The following is a 22,571-nucleotide window of genomic DNA, read 5'->3' as shown; positions in this document are numbered from 1 at the left end:
TACAACCACAGTGAAAACTGCTGCACAGCAATTGTGTAGAGCTGGAAGTACATAATGCAGAAGGGTCACGAAGTATGGATATGTGATAGACTGTCAATTGGACTGAAGAGAAGAGATTAGGAAACAGTTTACTGACAGTTACAAGTCCTTTACGCTTAGAGTATGGAGAGCTGGAGAAAAGATCATATTAATGTTAAGGAATGAGCTAGCTATTGGTAGGGTGACCAGATAGCAACTGTGAAAAAACAGGACAGAGGGTGGGGGTAATAGGTGCCTATATAAGCAAAAGTCACCAAAAACGGGATCCCTATAAAAACGGGACATTTGGTCACCCTAGCTATTGGTCCCTATGTAGGTAAAAAAACATAAAAAAAAAAAAAATTTTGTACACCTTTACAGTAGGTAAAATTCTAGTTCTGCACAATAAATGAGTTCTGTAGGAAAGAAATTAGTCAAGCCTCAACTAGTCATTTTTAGTTGTGATTGTAAATCCACTGAATTATAAAATATAAGAATACTAAAGAACAGAAATGGGAAATATCCAAGATAAAAATACCTGAGTTGGTGGAAATGTTGAGACTGACTCAATTTGAAGGAAAAAAAATAATGTTGCAGTTTAAAAAAAAAAAAAATCAAAACATTGGAAAACCAATGGAAAGAAACTTACAAGAGACTACTTTATTTTATAATTCAGTGGAATTACAATTATCTCCATTGATCGCCCTGGACATGACCTCTGGGTTCTGCACCGCACTCCCCCTCCCCCTCCCCCACCAACCTTTGTATGAGACACTCCTGTTTTGATAAATTACTAAATGGACCATTTTTGACAGTTTTGTTCTTTGCTGTGAAAGAGATACAATGCTCCCGATAGGATATGATGGAAGATTTGAACCAACAATAGGTTCACAGTGGCAGAATGGAGAAGGCAAGCTTAGTAGTAGCACAGACAAGAAAGTATACATTATGTCATCAAACTACAAATCCATGCCCCAGTGTCAAGTGACAGAAACTATATGGTACAGGAACAGAGTGGGAATCAACAGACGTTACTTATTTTTAGAAAAAAAAAATCTATATTCTTTCATCTTGCCAGAAAATCAAAAGAAAAAGGAACTTACTTCCTCTTCATCTGGTTCAGCTTCTTCTGTTTCAACCGCAGACATATTAATAACTGGCTTATTCCATGCCAACTTCAAATCCTGTCCTTTGAATCGAGATCCATGAACAGCAGCCTGAAGCAAGTTAGAAAGTTCTTAGTGTCACATTTCTTTGTGAAAGGGAAATAAAATAATCAACAGTTGATCAGAGACCAAAAGTAAACAGACACTAAGCTTTTACTGGGGGGGGGGGGGGGGGGGGGGAAAGGTGATTTCTACACATTTTAAAACTGATTTATGAGCTATTATGGACAGCTTAAAATTAAATAGATTTACTAAATATACCATTACAGTGTATAGTTCAGGACTTGATAATCAAATGCATTTACATAGCTGTTCAGGTAAGAGTTTACAAAAAGTAATAAAAAATACAGTATTAATCAAAATGCAAGTAAAGAAAATAAACTTAGCAAGTCATGGATCAATTCATGACATGGATAACATACTGTCATGAACACCTTACTGAATTCTGATCAGTGTTTCACACCCTTGAAAGATTGACACAAATTGAAAAAACACTTAATACATTTACTTGCTACAAGAACCCAACCATCCCACAAATACAAATGATTCAATGTAACAAAAATTAAACTTTGTGATTATAACTTATTCTACTGGAAAATGTTCCACTTCCTGCAAACCCTTTGTAATTGAAATGTAAAAATTTTAACTTATGGGATATTCATGCCTTTCTAAGTACCAGATGCATTAAGTGGCTGCTTTGGAAATAGTATGTTCAAATTAAAGTAACATGAACTAGCATAAATCAGCGTTAGCAACATTTCGAAATAACTGTCACGGTCACAGAAGATTTATAGTACAATCTGAAAGTACAGCATAATGTGAAATGTAGAAACAATTACATGTTCAATGACATCTGAACATGAATTGTGTGATATTAAAGTCCCCAGGTATAAATTTTAAATCTGTACATATAAATTTATGATAAATTTAAAAGATTCCATGCCTATTAAAATGCAGCTCAGGAGTTTTTTGTTCATGGTCTCATCACAATGTCACACAACTAGAATTTTTATAAGTACTTATACATGACATTTAGGTTCAGAAACAACTTGTAATCTTTTGAAGAAATTACTGCTACATAAAAATGCAACATTTTATAGCTAGGGAATCCTCCTCTCCCTTCCAGACTAAAATGTCCACCACTATAAAACTTAAGCTTTTTTCAGCCAAAGGTAAAATATTACATTTTCTTCTGAATAAGCCCCAAAGAAAGCTTTTATGATTCAACTAGTTCTGCAACTAATCTTCATTACCAATTACTACTCTTAAAATCTGATTTACTAACAAGCACCAAACAATTTGTAATCCAACATGTTTTGAATTATAAAATGAATTTGATTTCTTTGAAAGTTCTATATTTAGTTTTACAAATCATACTAGAATGTGGGAGGGAAACTATGTAATAGCATATTCCTATTTCATAATAAGTCCAAATGTCTTCTCTCCATCATTATGAAAAAATATTGCCATATGAGCTTGCAGTGAAAAAGGCTCTTTCATGACGTTTACTGGATAGGTGGAGTTTCTCTTCAGTTAACGTTATACACACTTTGTATTGCTTACATATAAAAATTGTGTTAAAAGAATATTAACATTGCAAAGTCAAGCACTCAAAAGTTATGAAATGCCAAAATTAAGGTCGCAAACAATTTGGCTCCCTTGTGAGTATGCGTTATGATACAGTCTTTAGTTACACGATGATGTGCTTTTTTCCCCCACAGAACACCTGCCTTGTTCGGTGGACAGCTTGGATGGCACTCAATACATAGATAACTATTCAATATTTACTTTTACCCTCAAGGTGAGAAGGAGTCTGAATCTCAAAGAATAAGCAATTGAATCAAATGGCTGTACACACTGTTATTGTGTATAAAAATATACCAAGGTCTTTTATGAAAGCTTGTAATGTTCTGACTTTGGTGGTCATTATGAGATAAGTATGCACAGATTGCGGTATGAATTTACGCAATGATGTATATATAAAGCTGTGCTCATAATCTGTGCTGCAACATTCAGCAACACCTCTCAACAGGGAGGGGCTAGCTCCAAGCACCTAGTCCCTTTTAAACCAAGGAAAAAATACAAGTGATGGGCCATTACACTAATGGGAAAACACTGAAACAACTTGCAACTGAAAAGAAAACCCCAGTCTTGAAAACTAAGAAAGGAAGGAATTTCCCCCACTATGAATCACCATAGTCTGAGAAATTTAAAACCAAACAAACAAAAAACTACCCCTGCAAACACTGTGGAAAGGAAAGGGATTTGAAGTGAAAGATATCCAGAATTGAAGGACAGTCTCAAAGGTGGGGGGCGGTCTATGAACCCTAGATCCCTCGTCAGGGCTATGGTATAAACTGGGAATCTGAGCAAAGGTAATAGGTAACCTGTCTTAAAAGGGATTCAAATGTGTAAGTGTAAGGTTGCGTCTATGTTTATTTTCTCCGTAACTTGTATGGTGTTTGCTTTCCTTATTACTTCATCTTTGACTCTCTGACTTTTATCTCAAACAAACCTTTTATTTATTTTTTACCCCAAAAGGTCTCTGTTGTGCAAATGGTGTGTAGTGTGTCCCCCAAAATGAAGTAATAACTGGGATGCAGGTTTAATTCCTTTGGGAGTGACAAACCAAATGGGAAAAGTCAGTGTCTGGTACTTAAGAGCTTGGGGTAGATGGATTTGAGGAGACCTGAGACTGGAAAGGCTGTTGAAGTCATCCTGCAATGAGTATTTAGGCTGGCGGAAGCCAGGATCAGACCTTTATGCTTGTAAACTGGCTACTGGTGTCAAGGTTCTGAACCTTGAGAGCATAACATTAAGGGACACAAAGTTATACGGCAGATGGTAAGAGAGTCCCTGGACTGGTCTGAGTGATCCCCAAAACATCACAAATTGCATATACCAAATGGGCTAAATCCAGGGACAATGTTAAACCTGGCATTTCCTAATTTTTGAGTGCTTGACTTCACTTAAAGTTAGTTTGTAGGCAATTTCCTAAATTTTTGAAAAAAACAAAGTTAAATACCATCACATGGAACCATACATAGATCATTACTCTGAGTAAGTGTGAGTTTCCTATACATTCTAACATACTTACCTGTCCTATGTATTTATATGGATACATTATAGCATCTGAATGCCTCACAAACTTTAATGTATTTATTTTCAATACCTATTAGGTAAGGAAGTGTCATCCTCATTTTACATTGGGGAACTGAGGCACAGACAACTTGCCCATGGTCAAACAGAAAGTTTGTGACAAAGCAGGGAATTGAACCCAAGTTTCCCCGAGTCCCACTTATTAAAGCACTGCACTGGCATGCTAGCTCCCAATTAATTAACAAATTAACATTTAATAGTTTCATTACATGTTTAGAAAGCAGTAATATTTAGGGAAAGTTTCATACTGATACATTATACCATAAGCAACCACTTTAATTTTATCTCAAAGTGAACTTGATGCTTTGGATGTATTAAATGTAACTGCATACTAAACCCAAAGAATAATGAATTAGTTCCAAAATTAAATTTCAGTAATCACAACCTATATCATGTTAGAAATGTTGATGAATTGAGAAATTAAACATACATAGTCAAAACACATTTCTAGGACCTGATATACCCTACAAATTCCCAAGAAATCAAACTTCTATAAAAATAAGGGACATGAAAAAGTACATAAAGAAAACCCTTTGAATAACTTGTTTCATGATTCTGCATTTCTGATGTAAACTACAACGAGAGGGAAAACAATCAAGTCATGGGGAACTGAGGTAACTCATGGGCAAAAATAAGGAACAATCAACTTGTAGGGGGGTCCTGCCAAAGCAAGACATCCATTCATGAATTACCACTGGGGGGATGTCTTGCTTTGACTCATGCAAGCTATACTTTATAATTTTAACTAGCTCAGAATTTCCTCCTTCTTAAGGATTTCAGTTAATATGCTGGTTTGAAAGATTTTTTGAAAAAAGTATGTTACTCAGTAATCTAATTTAATCTAAAATCAAACCTGTGTGTTTATCGGATTCCTCTTTGATAATCAACTCAAAAGCAATCAACATAAGATTCAACTGTTCTGAAATTATACTTAATTCTTAAATTGAAATAATACTTAATTCTTACATTTAAATTTAGTTCAATTTAAGTATGGCTAATATGAGATATCCTTTTAAAGTACTTTTAATATGAAGAATATACTTACAGCTTCAGCTTCTGCTCTCGTCTTAAAAGTAATCACCGCATGGAGAGAAGAGTCGTCTATCTGGCAATCTTCAATTTCACCATATTGCTTTCAATAAGAGAAAAATGTAAACTAATTGAAAGATTCCTCTGCTATGCAAATACTGTACTAAGGGCTAGTCTACACTGGCAACGCTAAAGCACTGCTGTGGCAGCGCTTTAACGTTGCTTGCCTGGTCGCGGAGCAGCTCTCCCAGCACTCTAAAAAAACCCACCTCCACAAGGGGCACGGCTCCTGTCTACACTGGTGCTTTACAGCGCTGAAACTTGCTGCACTCAGAGGGGTGTTTTTTTCACACCCCTGAGCGAGAAAGTTGCAGCGCTGTAAATAGCCCATGTAGACAAGTCCTAAAAAAAAAAAAAAAAAATCACATGGACTTGAAAATTAGATAGAACTGGAAATGATGCACACTGAAGAGACCTTAATGGTTAACTTGTCTTTGTGAGAAATACTATATAATTTTTATATGCACTTTAAAACACTGAACACTATAGTATTTGGACTCCCTTTACAAAAATTTACTAGTGCATACTATAAGGATGAATCATGGCTCTCCTCCTCTTCTCCTTCAGAGCCACTGACTCCATCAGTCTGTCAGGAAAATCTCTGCAGAAAGACTAATCTTGCAATGTGCCCAAAAGGTGACAAGACTCAAATTCAGTCTCATCTCCAGTGACAGCAAGTTCCAGAGCTGAAGGTCCTCTACCAAGAAAGCTCTGCTCTGGTCCCTATGGAACATACTTGGGCTCCATCACCTCAAGCATCCCTGACAATCACATCTGCGTAGTTAAGAGTGCAGAGAGATGTGGTCTCAGATAACTGCGCTCTAGCTCACTCAGGGTTTTACAGAAGAGGACCATAAAATATTTTAAACTATACATATAATATACATATTAATACAAACCAAGACAAACTTTTTTCAAATTGCTGTACAAGAGAAATATGATCTCACCATATTTTCTCTCAACTGGAAGTATTTTGGTCTGAAATATAGTTGCAAACACTGTAAGAGCAAAGCTACTAAAAACAAACACTGATGTAGAACTTTGTAGGCTACATGACGAAGTGCCAGAGGACTCTGCATCAATTTGTTGATAAGTGTCATAATATTGATGTTTATGTTTAAAGTACGATATTTTTTGAATTTTTATCTATTTAAATAGTCAGTTGCACAAAAGCATACATTTTAAGCTTTTCCCCCCAATTTTTATCAATTTAAATTGTCACAGTTGCAGGAAACGACAGGTGGGGTGGTGGTCAGAAAATTATTTATTGACAGTGGATGTTGAGGTTCAAAACATTATAACCCTTAAAATGCAAACTGTCAACATGGCTTGTCAAAATATACGAAGTAAATATCCTTAAATCAAACAAATTCTCAAGCAGCATTTTTCTTACTTTGCCTATTTGTACATTTTTATTACTATCTAGGGAAGGTTTTTTCCCCCATTGGTTTGTGCATGTATGGTGAAATCGGCATTTACCCACATTTACAGATAAAAATCGAATCCTTCCAAGCATATGTCATCATGGGTCGCCAACCCAGCACCCACTGCCTGCGCATTAAACTCAACAACCAAAATTAGACTAAAGTATTATAGTCCACAGGAGACTAAACTATTGTGTGTGACAGGTAGAAAATAGTAGGGGGCCCAAGGTGCACCAATACCCGAGGCCTCTGCAATGGCAGGGAACTGATTAAGTGAGATATATCAAGATGATCTTGGCAAGTGACTCAGACCCCATGCTGCAAAAAGAGAAAAAACATCCAAAGTCACTGCCAATCTGATGTGGGAGAAAATTCCCTCCCAACCCCGCAAAGTCCCCAAACACTTTTATTAAGAAGATAAAATTAGTTAAATGCAACACTATCCACAATTAAACCCTTTGAAACAGGGAAAAGCCAAGTTATGGGAGATGTCATAACTATAAACCTATGCCCACACAGCAGATTTCCACTGACAGATGCAGACTCCGCCTCTTCACAAGGAGCTTCCTTCTGTCTCCAGATAAGGAGACAATGAACACAATACATTAACCTCCCTCATAGTAGAATGCAAAATCTTAAAGGTGACCTTGCAAAGATTTTTGGGAAAAAATTTTAATGGCACTACTGTGAGGTTATGTTTTTAAATCCTACTAGATATTTACAAAAAAAAAACCCCAAAGTCTTTTTTTCCAGCCCTTATTCTGCCTTGAAGTCGGTGTTTTTGAACACACACCTTTGCTTCTGCAATTTGTGTAACTATTTTCTGTGAAAGTGACATGCCAAACCCATGTTTAAAGACATGTTAATTACTGACTACAGACTGAGTTTGCCCCCTCTCAGTCTCTCTGTACAAAGAGGCAGCAATTTGGCTATGTTAACAATACAATCTAGAAGCGTGCAAGTTAAGTGAGATTATTATTTGCATCTGCTTGCTATGCAAATAGCACTGATGTAAGAAGCGTTGGAGCTCAAGTTCTTCTCACTCTGGTTTCTTCAGAGGAAGGGGGCAGAGCCACTATTTATTTATTTATTTAAACTATGATGAAAACAGATTGTCAAAAGCAAAGGCAAAAGCAGCTCTTCGTGGATCATAAATTAGTTGAAAAGGTAAACTCAAAAAAGCTTCAGAGGTCAACTTTAATTACGACTTCAGTAATATCAGCAAATATTCAGACTTGACATATATGGTTAAATGTGAGGTCTAACTTTCCAGAAAATTAACTCTTTACATTAAAAGTGGTATAATTATTATGAATTCTGATTTACATTTATTTTAATGCCTAACAGAGGAGTTTAAAATATTGTTTTAACTGAAAATCTAAATGTAATGTTGGCTGAAGAGTCTTATTAATGTCCTTATAGTAACTAGATAAGTTCCCCAATAATAATAATAATAATAAGTCATTTCAATACATCTATTTGTATAAGCATACTCTGCTGCTGGAAATGTGACTGCTATAGAAGAATAAAAATTGACGTAAGATTATGTGTCTTATCCTCTAAGTCAACCACACCTTGAGAGCTTTGGGCCACAATTGACTCCTGTTCCTGGTACACTGGCTGTTCCTGTTGTGGTGAATGTTCAAAGGAAAACAGAAGGCAGACCTGACTGACTGCTCCACAATCTCAGTGCAGGACTCTCTCAGCCACCAGTAAGAACCACAAGTGCTAAATCTCAAGAGAATTGATTGTGACACAGCCTGAACTTATTTTTGAGAGCTCTGTAACATCACCAGTATCCACTCTGCAAAATGAATAGGTTTCTCCTTCATTGCAGGCAGGAAGAGAAGAGATATAGATCAGGCAATTTTTGCCTCTTGTTTGATTTTCAGTCCAACTAAATTATATGATGATATAACAGACTGCTGACAAATATAAACCCAGTATCAAATTTTGAACTGCAGCCCTAAAATTAAGAAGTTAGGAAAAGGGAATTCTGGCTTTGTCTGTGTGCCATTTTGGGAACACACAGACTTCTGGGAGTGGTACTAAGATCTTGCAGTTGTTGTACAGTTCTGGTCTACTCTCAAACTCAAAAAAGGGGGTATAACTCACTGAGACAGGACTGTCAGGCATAAATAAAGTTGAAGCAAGTGCATCTCCAAAAAGGCAGTTTGTTTACACATTATCCTGTTTTGTTACAACACAGATATCTGTTAATCTCTTTTGAATATGGTATTCTGTGGTTTAGAGGAGTGGTCCAAGATTTCTTTTCATTCTTATACTCTTCCAGTTCTGGCAAAAGTCCATTACCAGTTGTTGTTCTGCATGATTTTTACCCAAGGACTTACTACTATTACCACTCTAACAACAGAATGCTAGGATACTGAATAATTGACAATAGAAAATGTTACCTCCAGATTCTCTCCTTGGTGTACACAACACCCACGTAAACAAACAAGGAACAATTTAGCATCACTTATGATTCTTTCACACTTTTCCTATGCTCCTTTTCTTTGGCAGTGACTTTGGATGATTTTTCTCCTTCCACAGCAGGGACGGGCAAACTTTTTGGCCTGAGGGCCGCATCAGGTTTTGTAAACTGTATGAAGGGCCGGTTAGGAGAGGGGATCATGTCCCAGCCCCCACCTCCCAATTCCCCTCCCGCCCCGGGACTCCTGCCCCATCCAACCCCGCCTCTCATTCCTGACAGCCCCCCACCCCCTGGGACCCCTGCCCCATCCAACCACCCCTTCTCCCTGTCGCCTGACTGCCCCCGGAACCCCTGCCCCTGACTACCCTCCCCGCCACCCCTGCCAACCCCCCCTCCTTCCTGACTGCCCCACTCCGGGACCCTTGCCCCAATTCAACCTCCTGTTCTCCCCCTCGATCCCTATCTACACCCCCACTCCCTGACCACTCCCCGCAAACTCCCCTGCCCTCTATCCAATCCCTGCTGCTCCTTGCCCCCTTAACATGCTGCCTGGAGCACCGGTGGCTGGTGGCACTACAGCCACGCCGCCTGGCTGGAGCCAGGCTACACCGTCGCCACCGTGCAGCACAGAGCACCAGGTCAGGCTGGGCTCTGCAGCTGCGCTGCCCCAGGAGTTCACAACCCCGCCATCCAGAGCATTGCGCCGGCGGCGGAGTGAGCGAACTGAGGTTGTGGGGGAGGGGCGGAGTGAGCGAGGGGCCAGGAGCTCGGGGCCAGGCAGGACGGTCCCACGGGCCGGACATGGCCTGTGGGCCGTAGTTTGCCCAGCTCTGTTCTACAGCATGGGGTGTTAGTCACTTTGCAAGATCGTCTTGATACATCTCACTTATTCAGTTCCCTGCCATTGAAGAGGCATCGGGCATTGGTGCACCTTGGTCTGGACTATTTTCTGCCTGTCACATATTAATACTTAACTCAGCTGTTTCTAAAGAATGCCACACCAGAGTTAAGTAAAAGTTCACTTTTTTCCTTTCCCTACCTTGATTGAAGTCCTTCCATAGTTTAGAAACAGAAAGCTCTTTTTAAAGGTAGAGAACCTACTTAAGAACTCCTTGGTTAATTAAATTCTGGATTCTAGTTGATTAGAATCACCCCTTGGAAGTTTTTCCCTGCACTACCACAAAACTACTAAATCCAAGAAGGAAAAATGTTGAAGTTACTACATACCGCAAAATGAGGAAGAAGATCTTCTCTATCACTTTCTGTGAATGCAGAGATCTCCAGTGCCCTTGGTCGATGATCCACAACTGCATGAACTGGAACCCCTCTTCCGCGACCCCGGCCTCGTATTCCTCTGCCTCTGCTACGTGATGCACCCCGACCTCGTGCATTAATTCCTCTACCACGACCAGAAGAAAGAATCCCTCGTTTGGCAGCCTAAAAAGTTTAAACATAACTTCAGTCCACAACACATATGATCTAAACATTATTTTCACCGAATTAAAATATAATCCTGTCCCAGTCACAATCTTTGTTTAATGTCAAATTTTGAGACTTATTCCTAGCAAGGTTTTGTTTCAAATAAAATTAAGCATTTTAAGATGATCACCTTCAAAATTCAAGTAAACTAACTCTCAGACTTGTCCTCAGGAACCATTGTGAATGCCTTTATGATTCTGAAAAAAACGGTTACCTTTGTTATATGAGATGTGTTGCAAATCACTTAAGTGTGTGCACGCGCTCAGTGCATTTGAGACAGAGAGTTCTATGTAGCAGTACCTGTCAGGGCACAGCATGCTCCCTGCACTGCTTCATGCCGAAGGTATAAAGGGTAGAGCTGCCCTGATACTCCTTCAGTTCCTTCACGCTGGCATTGTGATGAATACATTGTGAAGCAGAGATGAAGGGAAGATAGTGAAATAGACATGTGCAATGCATCTCGAACAACACTTATAATACAGATAAGTAACCATGTTTTCTTCTTTGAGTGCTTGCATATGTCTATTCCTCTTAAGTGACTCCCACTGTGGTGGTGGAACAAGGAGTCTGTTTGAAGAGAGACTACAGGACTGTTCTTCCAAAGTTCGAGTCAGTGCTGCAGGTAGCAATAATTGCATACTACTTGGCAAAAGCACGATGTCCAGGTTGCCGTTTTACAGATGTCTTCTATAGGCACATCTCTCAAGAAGGCAAAGAAAATTGCTTGAGCTGTGGTGGAATGAGCTCAGACCTTTGAAGGAGCTAAAGTGTTTGTCACCTCATAACTTCTTGTTATACACAGTTATCCAGTAACAAAGTTTCTGAGCTGACATCATCTGCCCTTTCATTATAACTACACAAAAAGACATGGAGATTAGCTAAATGATTTAGTCCTGTCTATACAGAAGGACGGGGCACATCAGATGTCTAATGTATGGAGCCTTTCCTTGTCCTTATGCATATGAGGCCTAGGGGAAAAAGGTGAGTAAATAGACAGCCTGATTAAGGTGGAAGTTGGACACCACTTTCGGAATAAATTTTGGATGTGCCCTCATGGAGACTTTAAAGAAAACAGTGTACGGGGTCTCCCATCATTAAAGCCTGCAGCTTACCTACTCTTCTTGCAGATGTAATAGCCAAAAAGAAAACAACTGGCTGACAGGTAGGCTAAGGAGCAGGTTGTTAAAGGCTCAAACAGAGGTCCGATTAAAAGCTGACAATACAAGGGTCAAGTATCAAGGAGGAACCAGCTGCTTAACTGAGAGGTGAGGGGAGAGTAAATTCTGTTTACCTGTTTAGAGAATCTAACCACCATAGAGTCAGAGAATACCAAACACTTTTCTATAGGAGGGTGGATAGCAAAGAAAGCAGCTAAAGGTACTCAGTCTGGGTTTGAGTGAAGTACTTGACCATAATGAGGATAGAGAATGTCCCCTTCCCTGCCTGGACAAAATGTTAATGTTGGTTGAATGGTCTGTGTAGGTCTGAGAAAAAATATTGCCTCAATCAAGAATGGGCTATCAGTATAATCTCTCCCAATCCTGTTACAGCTTGAGTATGACCTTGTGTATGAGTGGTACTCGAGGAAACTCATACATCAGAGTTGACCTCCAGGAAACAAGGAAAGCATCTAAAAGAGAGCCCGGGCTCAGACTTGCTCTGAAATAGAACTGATAGCACTTTCTGCTCTGCCTTCTTGCGAACTGGTTCATACTGATAATCCCACACTTACAAAAAAAAAAAAAAAAATCTGAGTATACTGTGCTTCAATGACCAGTCATGATCCTCCCGAAAAGTCCTGCTGAGGTGGTCTGCTAGGACATTCTGAGCTCCCAGGTGAAATGCTGACAAAGTGATTTCATTCTGGATGCAAGAGTTATATAGGTGGATGGCCTTGTGACATAACGGTTTGGATATGGCACTTCCCTGCCTGTTGACATAAAACATCGGTGTCATGTTGTCCTGGAGGGCTTGGATAGTTTGGTCTTTGATTCAAGGTAGAAAGACTTGACAGGCTTTACGTATGGCTCATAGCTCCAACATACTGATGTGGAGTGATGATTCTTCCTTTGACATATAGTTTGTGTTTGAGGCTTCTCTAAATGAGCTCCCTACTCTAGGAAGGAAGCATCAGTAGCCAAAGTAATGGATGGAAGAGGAGTTGAGTAGGGCAGCACTGCTCTATAAATCACTAGTGGGATTCTTCCACCTGTCCAGTGAGGCAAGTACCCTGGCAGTTATAATTAAATTAAATTAAATTAAAATACAGCCAGGAAAGCTGGCTGTATTTTGAAGAAGCCTTATTGAAGGCGCAAGAACAAATCATCCCAATGTACAGAAAGAACAGCAAATATGGCAGGCGACCAGTTTGGCTTAACAGTGAAATCTTTGGTGAGCTTAAACTCAAAAAGGAAGCTTACAAGAAGTGGAAATTTGGACAGATGACTAGGGAGGAGTATAAAAATATTGCTAGAACATGCAGGGGTGTAATCAGGAAGGCCAAGGCACAATTGGAGTTGCAGCTAGCAAGAGATGTGAAGGGTAACAAGAAGGGGTTCTACAGGTATGTTAGCAACAAGAAGATGATCAGTGAAAGTGTGGGATCCTTACTGAATAGGGAAGGCAACATAGTGACCGATGACGTGGAAAAAGCTGAAGTACTCAATGCTTTTTTTGCCTCCATCTTCACAGACAAGGTCAGCTCCCAGACTGCTGCACTGCACAGTATGGGGAGGAGGTAAGCAGCCCTCAGTGGTGAAAGAACAGGTTAAGGACTATTTAGAAAAACTGGACGTGCACAAGTCCATGGGTCCAGATCTAATGCATCTGAGGGAGGTGGCTGATGTGATTGCAAAGCCATTGGCCATTATCTTTGAAAATTCGTGGCGATCCAGGGAGGTCCCGGACGATTGGAAAAAGGCAAATGTAGTGCCCATATTTTAAAAAGGGAAGAAAGAGAACCTGGGGAACTACAGACCGGTCAGCCTCACTTCAGTTCCCGGCAAGATCATGGAGCAGGTCCTCAAAGAATCCATTTTGAAGCATTGGAGGAGAGGAAGGTGATCAGGAACAGTCAACATGGATTCACCCAGGGCAAGTCATGCCTGACCAACCTGATTGCCTTCTATGATGAGATAACTGGCTCTGTGGATGTGGGGAAAGTGGTGGACATGATTTATCTTGACTTTAGCAAAACTTTTGATACGGTTTCCTGTAGTATTCTTGCCAGCAAGTTAAAGTAGTATGGATTGGATGAATGGACTATAAGGTGGATAGAAAGCCTGCTAGATTGTCGGGCTCAACAGGTAGTGATCAACTGCTCGATGTCTAGTTGGCAGCAGGTATCAAGCGGAGTGCCCAAAGGGTCAATCCTGGGGTATATATCTATCCTGCACTAGCCTACTGAGCACTACATGCCTGTGTGGACCTTGATGCTGACACTAAATGCTCTGTAGTGACGTCAATTTACTCTGTTTTGAAACAGGAGTAGATTAACAAGTTCTATGGAACTTTAGTGCATGGCAGCAGGGGCCACATGCACACTTAGTGCACAGCAAGCTAGTGAGGGGTAGATTTACAACCAAGTTTACTGTGAACTACGTGTTTGTGTACATAAGCCCCCAGCCTCATGGAACTCAGGACCCAGTGGTGTGAGGTGATGGATATCCAAGCACCACAAAACGGCAGAATCTGTCCCCAAAGGGAGGGGAAGAAAAAGGAAGAACTTATATTACTGGTTTTCTTCTCTCTCGTGGGCAGTGAAATGGACTGGTTCAATCCTGCTAGTTGCTGTTTAGTCAATGACTAAGAGGCAAATGATGCCTCCTCTGTGATATGAGACCCTATTTGACAGAATAAGAATGGGTTAGTAGAAAGGTTGTCATAGTAGTTGTTGTGGTCTGTATTGCTTCTTTCAGGGAGCTGGCATGTAGATCCCTAGTGAACAGTGTGGCAAGTGAGTCCCTGAGGCTAGGTCAGGCCTCATCTCCTCTCTTATCTGACAAAAAAGACCAGAGATCCCTCAAAGGGCAAGTCCTCAATGATCTGTTGCACTTCTGCACGTATGCCCAAGTTCTGAAGCCACAACAATCTTTTTATGGTGAATTTACTCATGGAGTCCCAATACATATAATCATATTTAGACAGAAGCGCCTCATAGTTAGAAATGTGCAACTGTAGATTCGAGTAGAACTATATTTTCCTGCCAAATAAATCTAGTTTCATTAGCATTTTTTCTTATGGTGTAGTGTGAAAATGTCTTTGGTACTAACATTCATTTGCAGCTGAGTACCAGGAAGCCCAAGGTTGGATGTGAACACAATGGCTCATAACACTGAACAGATACCTGATAGCATCTGTTTGTTGTCAGGGTAAGGGTGGCTGCAGTCTGCCAAAGGGGCCTGCAAAATCTTACAGTGCCTCATTAATAGGCAGGCTACTCGGTCTGGACCTGAGGACTGCAAAGTATCACAGAGTTTGAGGACAGACTCCAGCACAAACTCGGCTTTCACTCCCACAGCTGCTTCCACCCTTTCTCAGAAGATCTTGGTAAGTCTTAAAGTCATCTGGTGACAAGGACTCAAAGTAGTACCTCATCAGGAGAAGAGAAAGTATTAAGAGGAGACAGCTCTTCTACTTGATGGGATGGATTCCCACGTGAACTTTAGTCTGCAGGTTGGACCAAGACAAACTCAGGAATCATAGAATATCAGGGTTGGAAGGGACCTCAGGAGGTCATCTAGTCCAACCCCCTGCTCAAAGCAGGACCAATTCCCAACTAAATCATCCCAGCCAGGGCTTTGTCAAGCCTGGCCTTAAAAACCTCTAAGGAAGGAGATTCCACCACCTCCTTAGGTAACCCATTCCAATGCTTCACCACCCTCCTAGTGAAAAAGTTTTTCCTAATATCCAACCTAAACCTCCCCAACTGCAACTTGAGACCATTACTCCTTGTTCTGTCATAAGGTACAACTGAGAACAGTCTATATCCATCCTCTTTGGAACCCCCTTTCAGGTAGTTGAAAGCAGCTATCAAATCCCCCCTCATTCTTCTCTTCTGCAGACTAAACAATCCCAGTTCCCTCAGCCTCTCCTCCTAAGTCATGTGCTCCAGCCCCCTAATCATTTTTGTTGCCCTCCGCTGGACTCTTTCCAATTTTTCCATATCCTTCTTGTAGCGTGGGGCCCAAAACTGGACACAGTATTCCAGATGAGGCCTCACCAATGTCGAATAGAGAGGAACGATCACGTCCCTCAATCTGCTGGCAATGCCCCTACTTATACAGCCCAAAATGCCAATAGCCTTCTTGGCAACAAGGGCACACTGTTGACTCATCTCCAGCTTCTCGTCCACTGTAACCCCAGGTCCTTTTCTGCAGAACTGCTTCCTAGCCACTCGGTCCCTAGTCTGTAACAGTCCATGGGATTCTTCCGTCCTAAGTGCAGGACTCTGCATTTGTCCTTGTTGAACCTCATCAGGTTTTTTTTGGCCCAATCCTCTAATTTGTCTAGGTCCCTCTGTATCCTGTCCCTACCCTCCAGCGTATCTACCACTCCTCCCAGTTTAGTGTCAGCTGCAAACTTGCTGAGAGTGCAGTCCACGCCATCCTCCAGATCATTAATGAACATATTGAACAAAACCGGCCCCAGGACCGATCCCTGGGGCACTCCACTTGAAACCGGCTGCCAACTAGACATGGAGCCATTGATTACTACCCGTTGAGCCTTATAGTCCATTCATCCAGCCCATACTACTTTAACTTGCTGGTAAGAATACTGTGGGAGACTGTATCAAAAGCTTTGCTAAAGTCAAGGAATAACACATCCACTGCTTTCCCCTCATCCACAGACCCAGTTATCTCCTCATAGAAGGCAATTAGGTTAGTCAGGCATGACTTGCCCTTGGTGAATCCATGCTGACTGTTCCTGATCGCTTTCCTCTCCTCTAAGTGCTTCAGAATTGATTCCTTGAGGACCTGCTCCATGATTTTTCCAGGGACTGAGGTGAGGCTGACTGGCCTGTAGTTCCCCGGATCCTCCTCCTTCCCTTTTTTAAAGATGAGCACTACATTAGCCTTTTTCCAGTCATCCGGGACCTCCCCAGATCGCCATGAGTTTTCAAAGATAATGGCCAATCACATCCGCCAACTCCTTTAGTACCCTTGGATGCAACGCATCCGGCCCCGTGGATTTGTGCTCATCCAGTTTTTCTAAATAGTCCCGAACCACTTCTTTCTCCACAGAAGGCTGGTCACCTTCTCCCCATACTGTGCTGCCCAGTGCAACACTCTGGGAGCTGACCTTGTTCGTGAAGACAGAGGCAAAAAAATCATTGAGTACATTAGCTTTTTCCACATCCTCTGTTACTAGGTTGCCTCCCTCATTCAGTAAGGGGCCCATACTTTCCTTGACTTTCTTCTTGTTGCTAATATACCTGAAGAAACCCTTCTTGTTACTCTTAACATCTCTTGTTAGCTGCAACTCCAAGTGTGATTTGGCCTTCCTGATTTCACTCCTGCATGCCTGAGCAATATTTTTATACTCCTCCCTGGTCATTTGTCCAATCTTCCACTTCTTGTAAGCTTCTTTTTTGCGTTTAAGATCAGCAAGGATTTCACTGTTAAGCCAAGCTGGTCACCTGCCATATTTACTGTTCTTTCTACACATTGGGATGTTTTTTTCCTGCAACCTCAATAAGGATTCTTTAAAATACAGCCAGCTCTCCTGGACTCCTTTTTCCCCTTCATGTTATTCTCCCAGGGGATCCTGCCCATCTGTTCCCTGAGGGAGTCAAAGTCTGCTTTTCTGAAGTCCAGGGTCCATATTCTGCTGCTCTCCTTTCTTCCTTGTGTCAGGATCCTGAACTCGACCATCTCATGGTCACTGCCTCCCAGGTTCCCATCCACTTTTGCTTCCCCTACTAATTCTTCCCAGTTTGTGAGCAGCAGGTCTAGAAGAGCTCTGCCCCTAGTTGGTTCCTCCAACACTTGCACCAGGAAACTGTCCCCTACACTTTCCAAAAACTTCCTGGATTGTCTGTGCACTGCTGTATTGCTCTCCCAGCAGATATCAGGGTGATTAAAGTCTCCCATGAGAACCAGGGCTTGCGATCTAGTAACTTCTGCTAGTTGCCGGAAGAAAGCCTCGTCCACCTCATCCCCCTGGTCTGGTGGTCTATAGCAGGCTCCCACCACAACATCACCCTAGGAAGGTCTAGCTGTTGAGAGGCCTGAGAAACCGTAGAAGCCCCTGGAGCAGGATGGGGTGGAGAAGATCTGTGCTGAGATGGGACAAGTAGTGTGCTTTTGATGGACTCTTCAGGGTGCCCAATAGGGCCACAGAGTAAGGTGAGATGAGTCCCAAGGACAACTCTTGCAGTAAACACAGCAAGAAGCCCACCTGGTACGTGATCTAGACCATCTCACCAAGATTAAGTAGGCCAATAAGATTTTCTGGATCGGGTAAAGGAGGGATCGCCCCAGATATATTCGGAGTCAGACACTGGTCCATCATGCACTCCCTCAGACAAAGCTCTCTCAATGTTTGAGTCCTCTTTTAAAAGGAACGACAGATGTCACACCTTTCCCTAATGTGACCTTCACCCAAACACAACAAATAGCAGTGTTAGGAAGAGAACAGTGTGGTAGCACTTTAATGTCATTGCCCCTTTCCCCCCCCCCGCCGACGGGGGGTGACACAGGCCAGCAGCATGGATGGATGGGCTGGCTGAAGGAGACTGACCCCAAGCCCCGCCCCTTCCACTCGAGTCCCCGCTCGTTCTGAGGGCCCAGAGTCGGGCCCCCGTACCAGTAAGTGTTTAATATTACTTTCACCCCTGGCCTTCTGTCTCTAAATATGTCAGTGGTGTACAGCCTGATGAATAGGGCAAAATACAAGATGTTCTAATTATTCCATGAACCCAGAGACAAGTAGTTTGCAGCCTTTTAATCCAGTTTCCTAGAGAAGCTGAGAGAGTATGTCATTGAACATAAAAACACAAGAACATAAGAATGGCCATCTGGGTCAGCTGGGTCTTCTGACAGCGGACAAGGCTTCAGAGGGAAAGAACAGAACAGGTAACCATCAAGTGATCCATCCCATGTTGCCCATTCCCATCTTCTGGCAAACAGAGGCTAGGGACACTTCATATCGTAGTTTTGCATCCCTGCCCACCCTGGCTAATAGCCCTTGATTGTCCTATCCACCATGAAATTATCTACAAAGTTTCCAAGACTTATTATCCTAGGACACCTCAGCTACTATTGTGACAACATCTTTAGTATAATGGTCTTTAACCATGGCTTCACATTTTGCACTCTTGGTTGCTCAATCTCAAGAACTACACACACACAGCTGATCACACAACGAAAATGGAAACATGAAACATTCCCCCATCTTGGGTTTTCTACTATCATATCAAAACTAAGATTAGAATCCACTCTGACTCCAGACAAGAAGCATCACACACAGTAATCCATTTCAGTACCCAGTAAACATCAGTGAATCCTTACAAGTTAATCCTCCTCAATAAGAGACCATGGCAAGTCAATCTAGTGAGTCACTGACCACTCAAGGAAAGCCATAGAGATTCTGGCCCTGAAACATCTACTGCTTCTTTACTAATCCCACAAATCCCCATAATTCTTTGATAACCGCAAGAAAGAATGAAACTTGAGAGTTTGTTGCTGTATTCTGTGGCAAGGTGGGCTGGTGCCAAAGTAGGGAGGTGCATGTCATCTATCACCCTACCATAGTTTGGGAACCTTGTTGCTGAAAATCCATCAATTATGTCCTGCACATTGCTGAGGGAAACGATTAATGGCCTTACACACTTGTATGACAATGATCACCACTGTGGATTTTCCAGCTCCAAAATGAGTTGCTACTGGTCAGTGGGAAATCAACATTGCAAGGTTCCAGAGTGTGATGGCCACTTGCTTCTCCACTGTCAATGCATCTCTTTCGCATCCAGAAGTTCTGCAGTCACTGCTCATTGTCACGAACTTGTCTTACAATGTGATCCCGCCAGTCAATGCTCATTTCTTGGGCACAGAAGTGGCACACCTCCATCTACAACTGCTCCATGAACACAACAGCCTTAAATTGTTTTTAATTGTCATGTCCCCGCATTGTTGGAGAATTTCCTGCAGGTCTGCAAGTACAGAAGCATGAGTTCTGTATTTGCAATGTTCATGAGAACTGATAACTCTGCAGGCTCCATGCTCCTTGTCAAAGATACTGGATACTGAGAAGTGCCATGCAGGTTTGTGGAATCCAAAAAAAAAAAAAAAAATGGTATATGGATGACATTATGGGCTGGAGAAAGTTGCATGCTGGGAACTTGACCACTAGCTCCCAGAGATGACTACATGACTCATTTCTATTCCACATTGTGAATCCAGATGCAGCATGTGACACACTGGGTTACCTACCCATGGTGCACTGTTCTTTGCATCGACACAAGCACTCCTAGTTTTATGTACATGCAGGGCTGATGCAAGCAGCCAAATATGCACATACACAAGTGACATACTAACTTTGGTAGCTGTACGCTGATGTAATTTGTGTCAACCAGAGTTTGTAATGTAGACATGGTCTTAGATACGGCCAATATGCTACAGCCCTGTTAATCAGGAGTCAGGCCAAGACATGGAACAGAGCACACTGGTGACTCTACAGAATGATCTCCTGGTCACGGGCATAGGTCAGACAACTCTTTGCTGGACACCTACAGTATTTGATACAGCTGACCATGCAATGTGCTCCTTTTATGCCACTCACCCTGAGAATAAGCGGGGATTCTATTTCCCCAGCCTCCAGAACCCTTATCTGTGGGTCCGTAAGTCACTAAGGGAGATCATGAAATAGCAGGGACTAAAATGTGAGCAATATGCAGAAGACAGCCAGTTCTACTCCACATGCACATAAGATGCAAGCAGCACCTCTCCACACGAGTTTTCCAAAGAAAGGGCCTGTCTGCAATCAGCAAGTGACTTAACTGCCTAGAACTGAATCCAGAAGAGCTTAAATCAGGGGTTCTCAAACTGGGGATCAGGACCCCTCAGGGGGGTCACGAGGTTATTACATAGGGGGTCGCGAGCTGTCAACCTCCACCCCAGACCCCGCTTTGCCTCCAGCATTTATAATGGTGTTAAATATATAAAAAAGTGTTTTTAATTTATAAGGAGGGTCGCAATCCGAAGCTTGCTATGTGAAAGGGGTCACCAGTAAAAAAAAGTTTGAGAGCCACTGGCTTAAATTAAGGTACTGATGATGGGATTAAAAAGGACTCCAAAAAACTTGCCACCGCTATAACATCACCCTCCACCCTACTCTTCTGCTTTGGTGTTTACCTCGATTTCTCATTTCAATACATCCAAACAGCCACAGTCATACAAAATTCCCTAGTCTATTCATGGATATCAAGACAAATGCCAACGCCAGTCAATTTTAAATTTAGCCACAATGATTCATTCACCCCTGGCCTCTAGGCATGATTATTGTAACTCCCTGCACCTAAGAATGAAACCTTGAATCTAAAAAAACTACAGATAAACACAGGACACTAGAAAAAGTCCTCCACTCTCCGTAGTTGCTTCCCCATTGAAAACAAATTCAATGTAAAATTCAAATGTGAAATTCAAAGTTCCGGTCCTTATCTTCAAATCTCTCCATTGTCTGGAGAGATTTGATCATGACCTCCCAAAACAGCTGTTTTCCACTGAGACAACAGAATTAACAATGTCAAGGGTGAAACTCATGTATGCAGAAAATTACAAATGGGAAGTACAACTCTATGGGCCAGAAGTCTTGACCATATGAACACCATTGTCTTTAGATTAGGATGCAACACACAACTCTTTGGTTTAGCCTTCCTGTATTAAACACTAATCTCTTCTCTGAACCCACAAAATAGAGTCCAATTTCTGGAGACAAAGGGAGAGATTGACAGAATTAACAATACATTTGTGTATAATTTATAATTTTGTGAAGTACTCATAGCACAGTGATGGGTGCCAGAGTAAGAATTTACACAGATCAATCTTGTAAGCACCATACTGAAGTCCCGAGATGGAGGAGATTCTGAAGCTGGTGTATACACATCAGTGCTTTCAAATATCTTGTAATCCTACAACGACTGAAGGCAGAAAAGCTTTGTACTAATGGATGGTAAGCAGAAATGGCTGCCAAGTGCACTTAACAATAGCAAGACTGTCTTGGCTTTTTTTTTTTTTTGGCAGTTCAAGAATGTAGGAATTGATGTTGACAAAAGGTGACAATTTGACAGCCAAGATCCATAGTGAATCTTCATTTTAGAACACTACATTTTCTTGTAAATGCCTTTTGAGAGCATAAAAATACGTTGTGCCCTTCCTGAGAACACCTTAATTTCTAATAAGGTACCATGATCCAAGCAGCCCAATGATGACAGAGAATTTGACCTTACTCTTAAACAGAAGATTCAGAAATACAGGAAGAATTAGAGACTGATGACAGGCCCAGAAAATCTGAATACCAGAACTGATACACTGAGAGATACTTTACTGGATTCCCTCTTTGTTAATATTTATATTTCAGTAGAACCCAAAGGACCCTGATCAGCACTGGAGCCCCATTTTACTAGGCACTATACAAACGCAGAAATAGACACAGCCATTGCTTCAGGCATCTTGCAGACTTTGTGGAAACAGGGATAATGGAAGATAAACTTTATAGAAAGTCCTGAACCAAATCAAACAGGAACACATCCTTCAGGAAATCTGAATCCCTCTTCACTTAAGCCATGAACAGGATATACATTGA

The 22,571-nt window shown here is 41.5% G+C and overlaps 1 protein-coding gene across 1 annotated transcript in view; it reads right to left on the bottom strand.

Annotated features, from left to right (window-relative positions):
- RBM26 (RNA binding motif protein 26) overlaps positions 1 to 22,571 on the bottom strand; it is a 102,153-nt gene that overhangs the window by 12,202 nt on the left and 67,380 nt on the right. The window contains exons 19-21 of the mRNA XM_034758282.1: positions 10,518 to 10,727; positions 5,389 to 5,475; positions 1,122 to 1,235 (exon numbers count right to left, since the gene is read on the bottom strand). Of these exons, the coding sequence (XP_034614173.1) occupies positions 1,122 to 1,235; positions 5,389 to 5,475; positions 10,518 to 10,727 (411 nt within the window). The remainder of the gene's footprint in view (positions 1 to 1,121; positions 1,236 to 5,388; positions 5,476 to 10,517; positions 10,728 to 22,571) is intronic.

The sequence above is a fragment of the Trachemys scripta genome, chromosome 1 (assembly GCF_013100865.1).
Source record: "Trachemys scripta elegans isolate TJP31775 chromosome 1, CAS_Tse_1.0, whole genome shotgun sequence".
Classification (NCBI taxonomy): domain Eukaryota; kingdom Metazoa; phylum Chordata; order Testudines; family Emydidae; genus Trachemys; species Trachemys scripta.
Note: the sequence above shows the minus strand (reverse complement) of the source record. Positions and strands in the feature narration are given on the sequence as shown.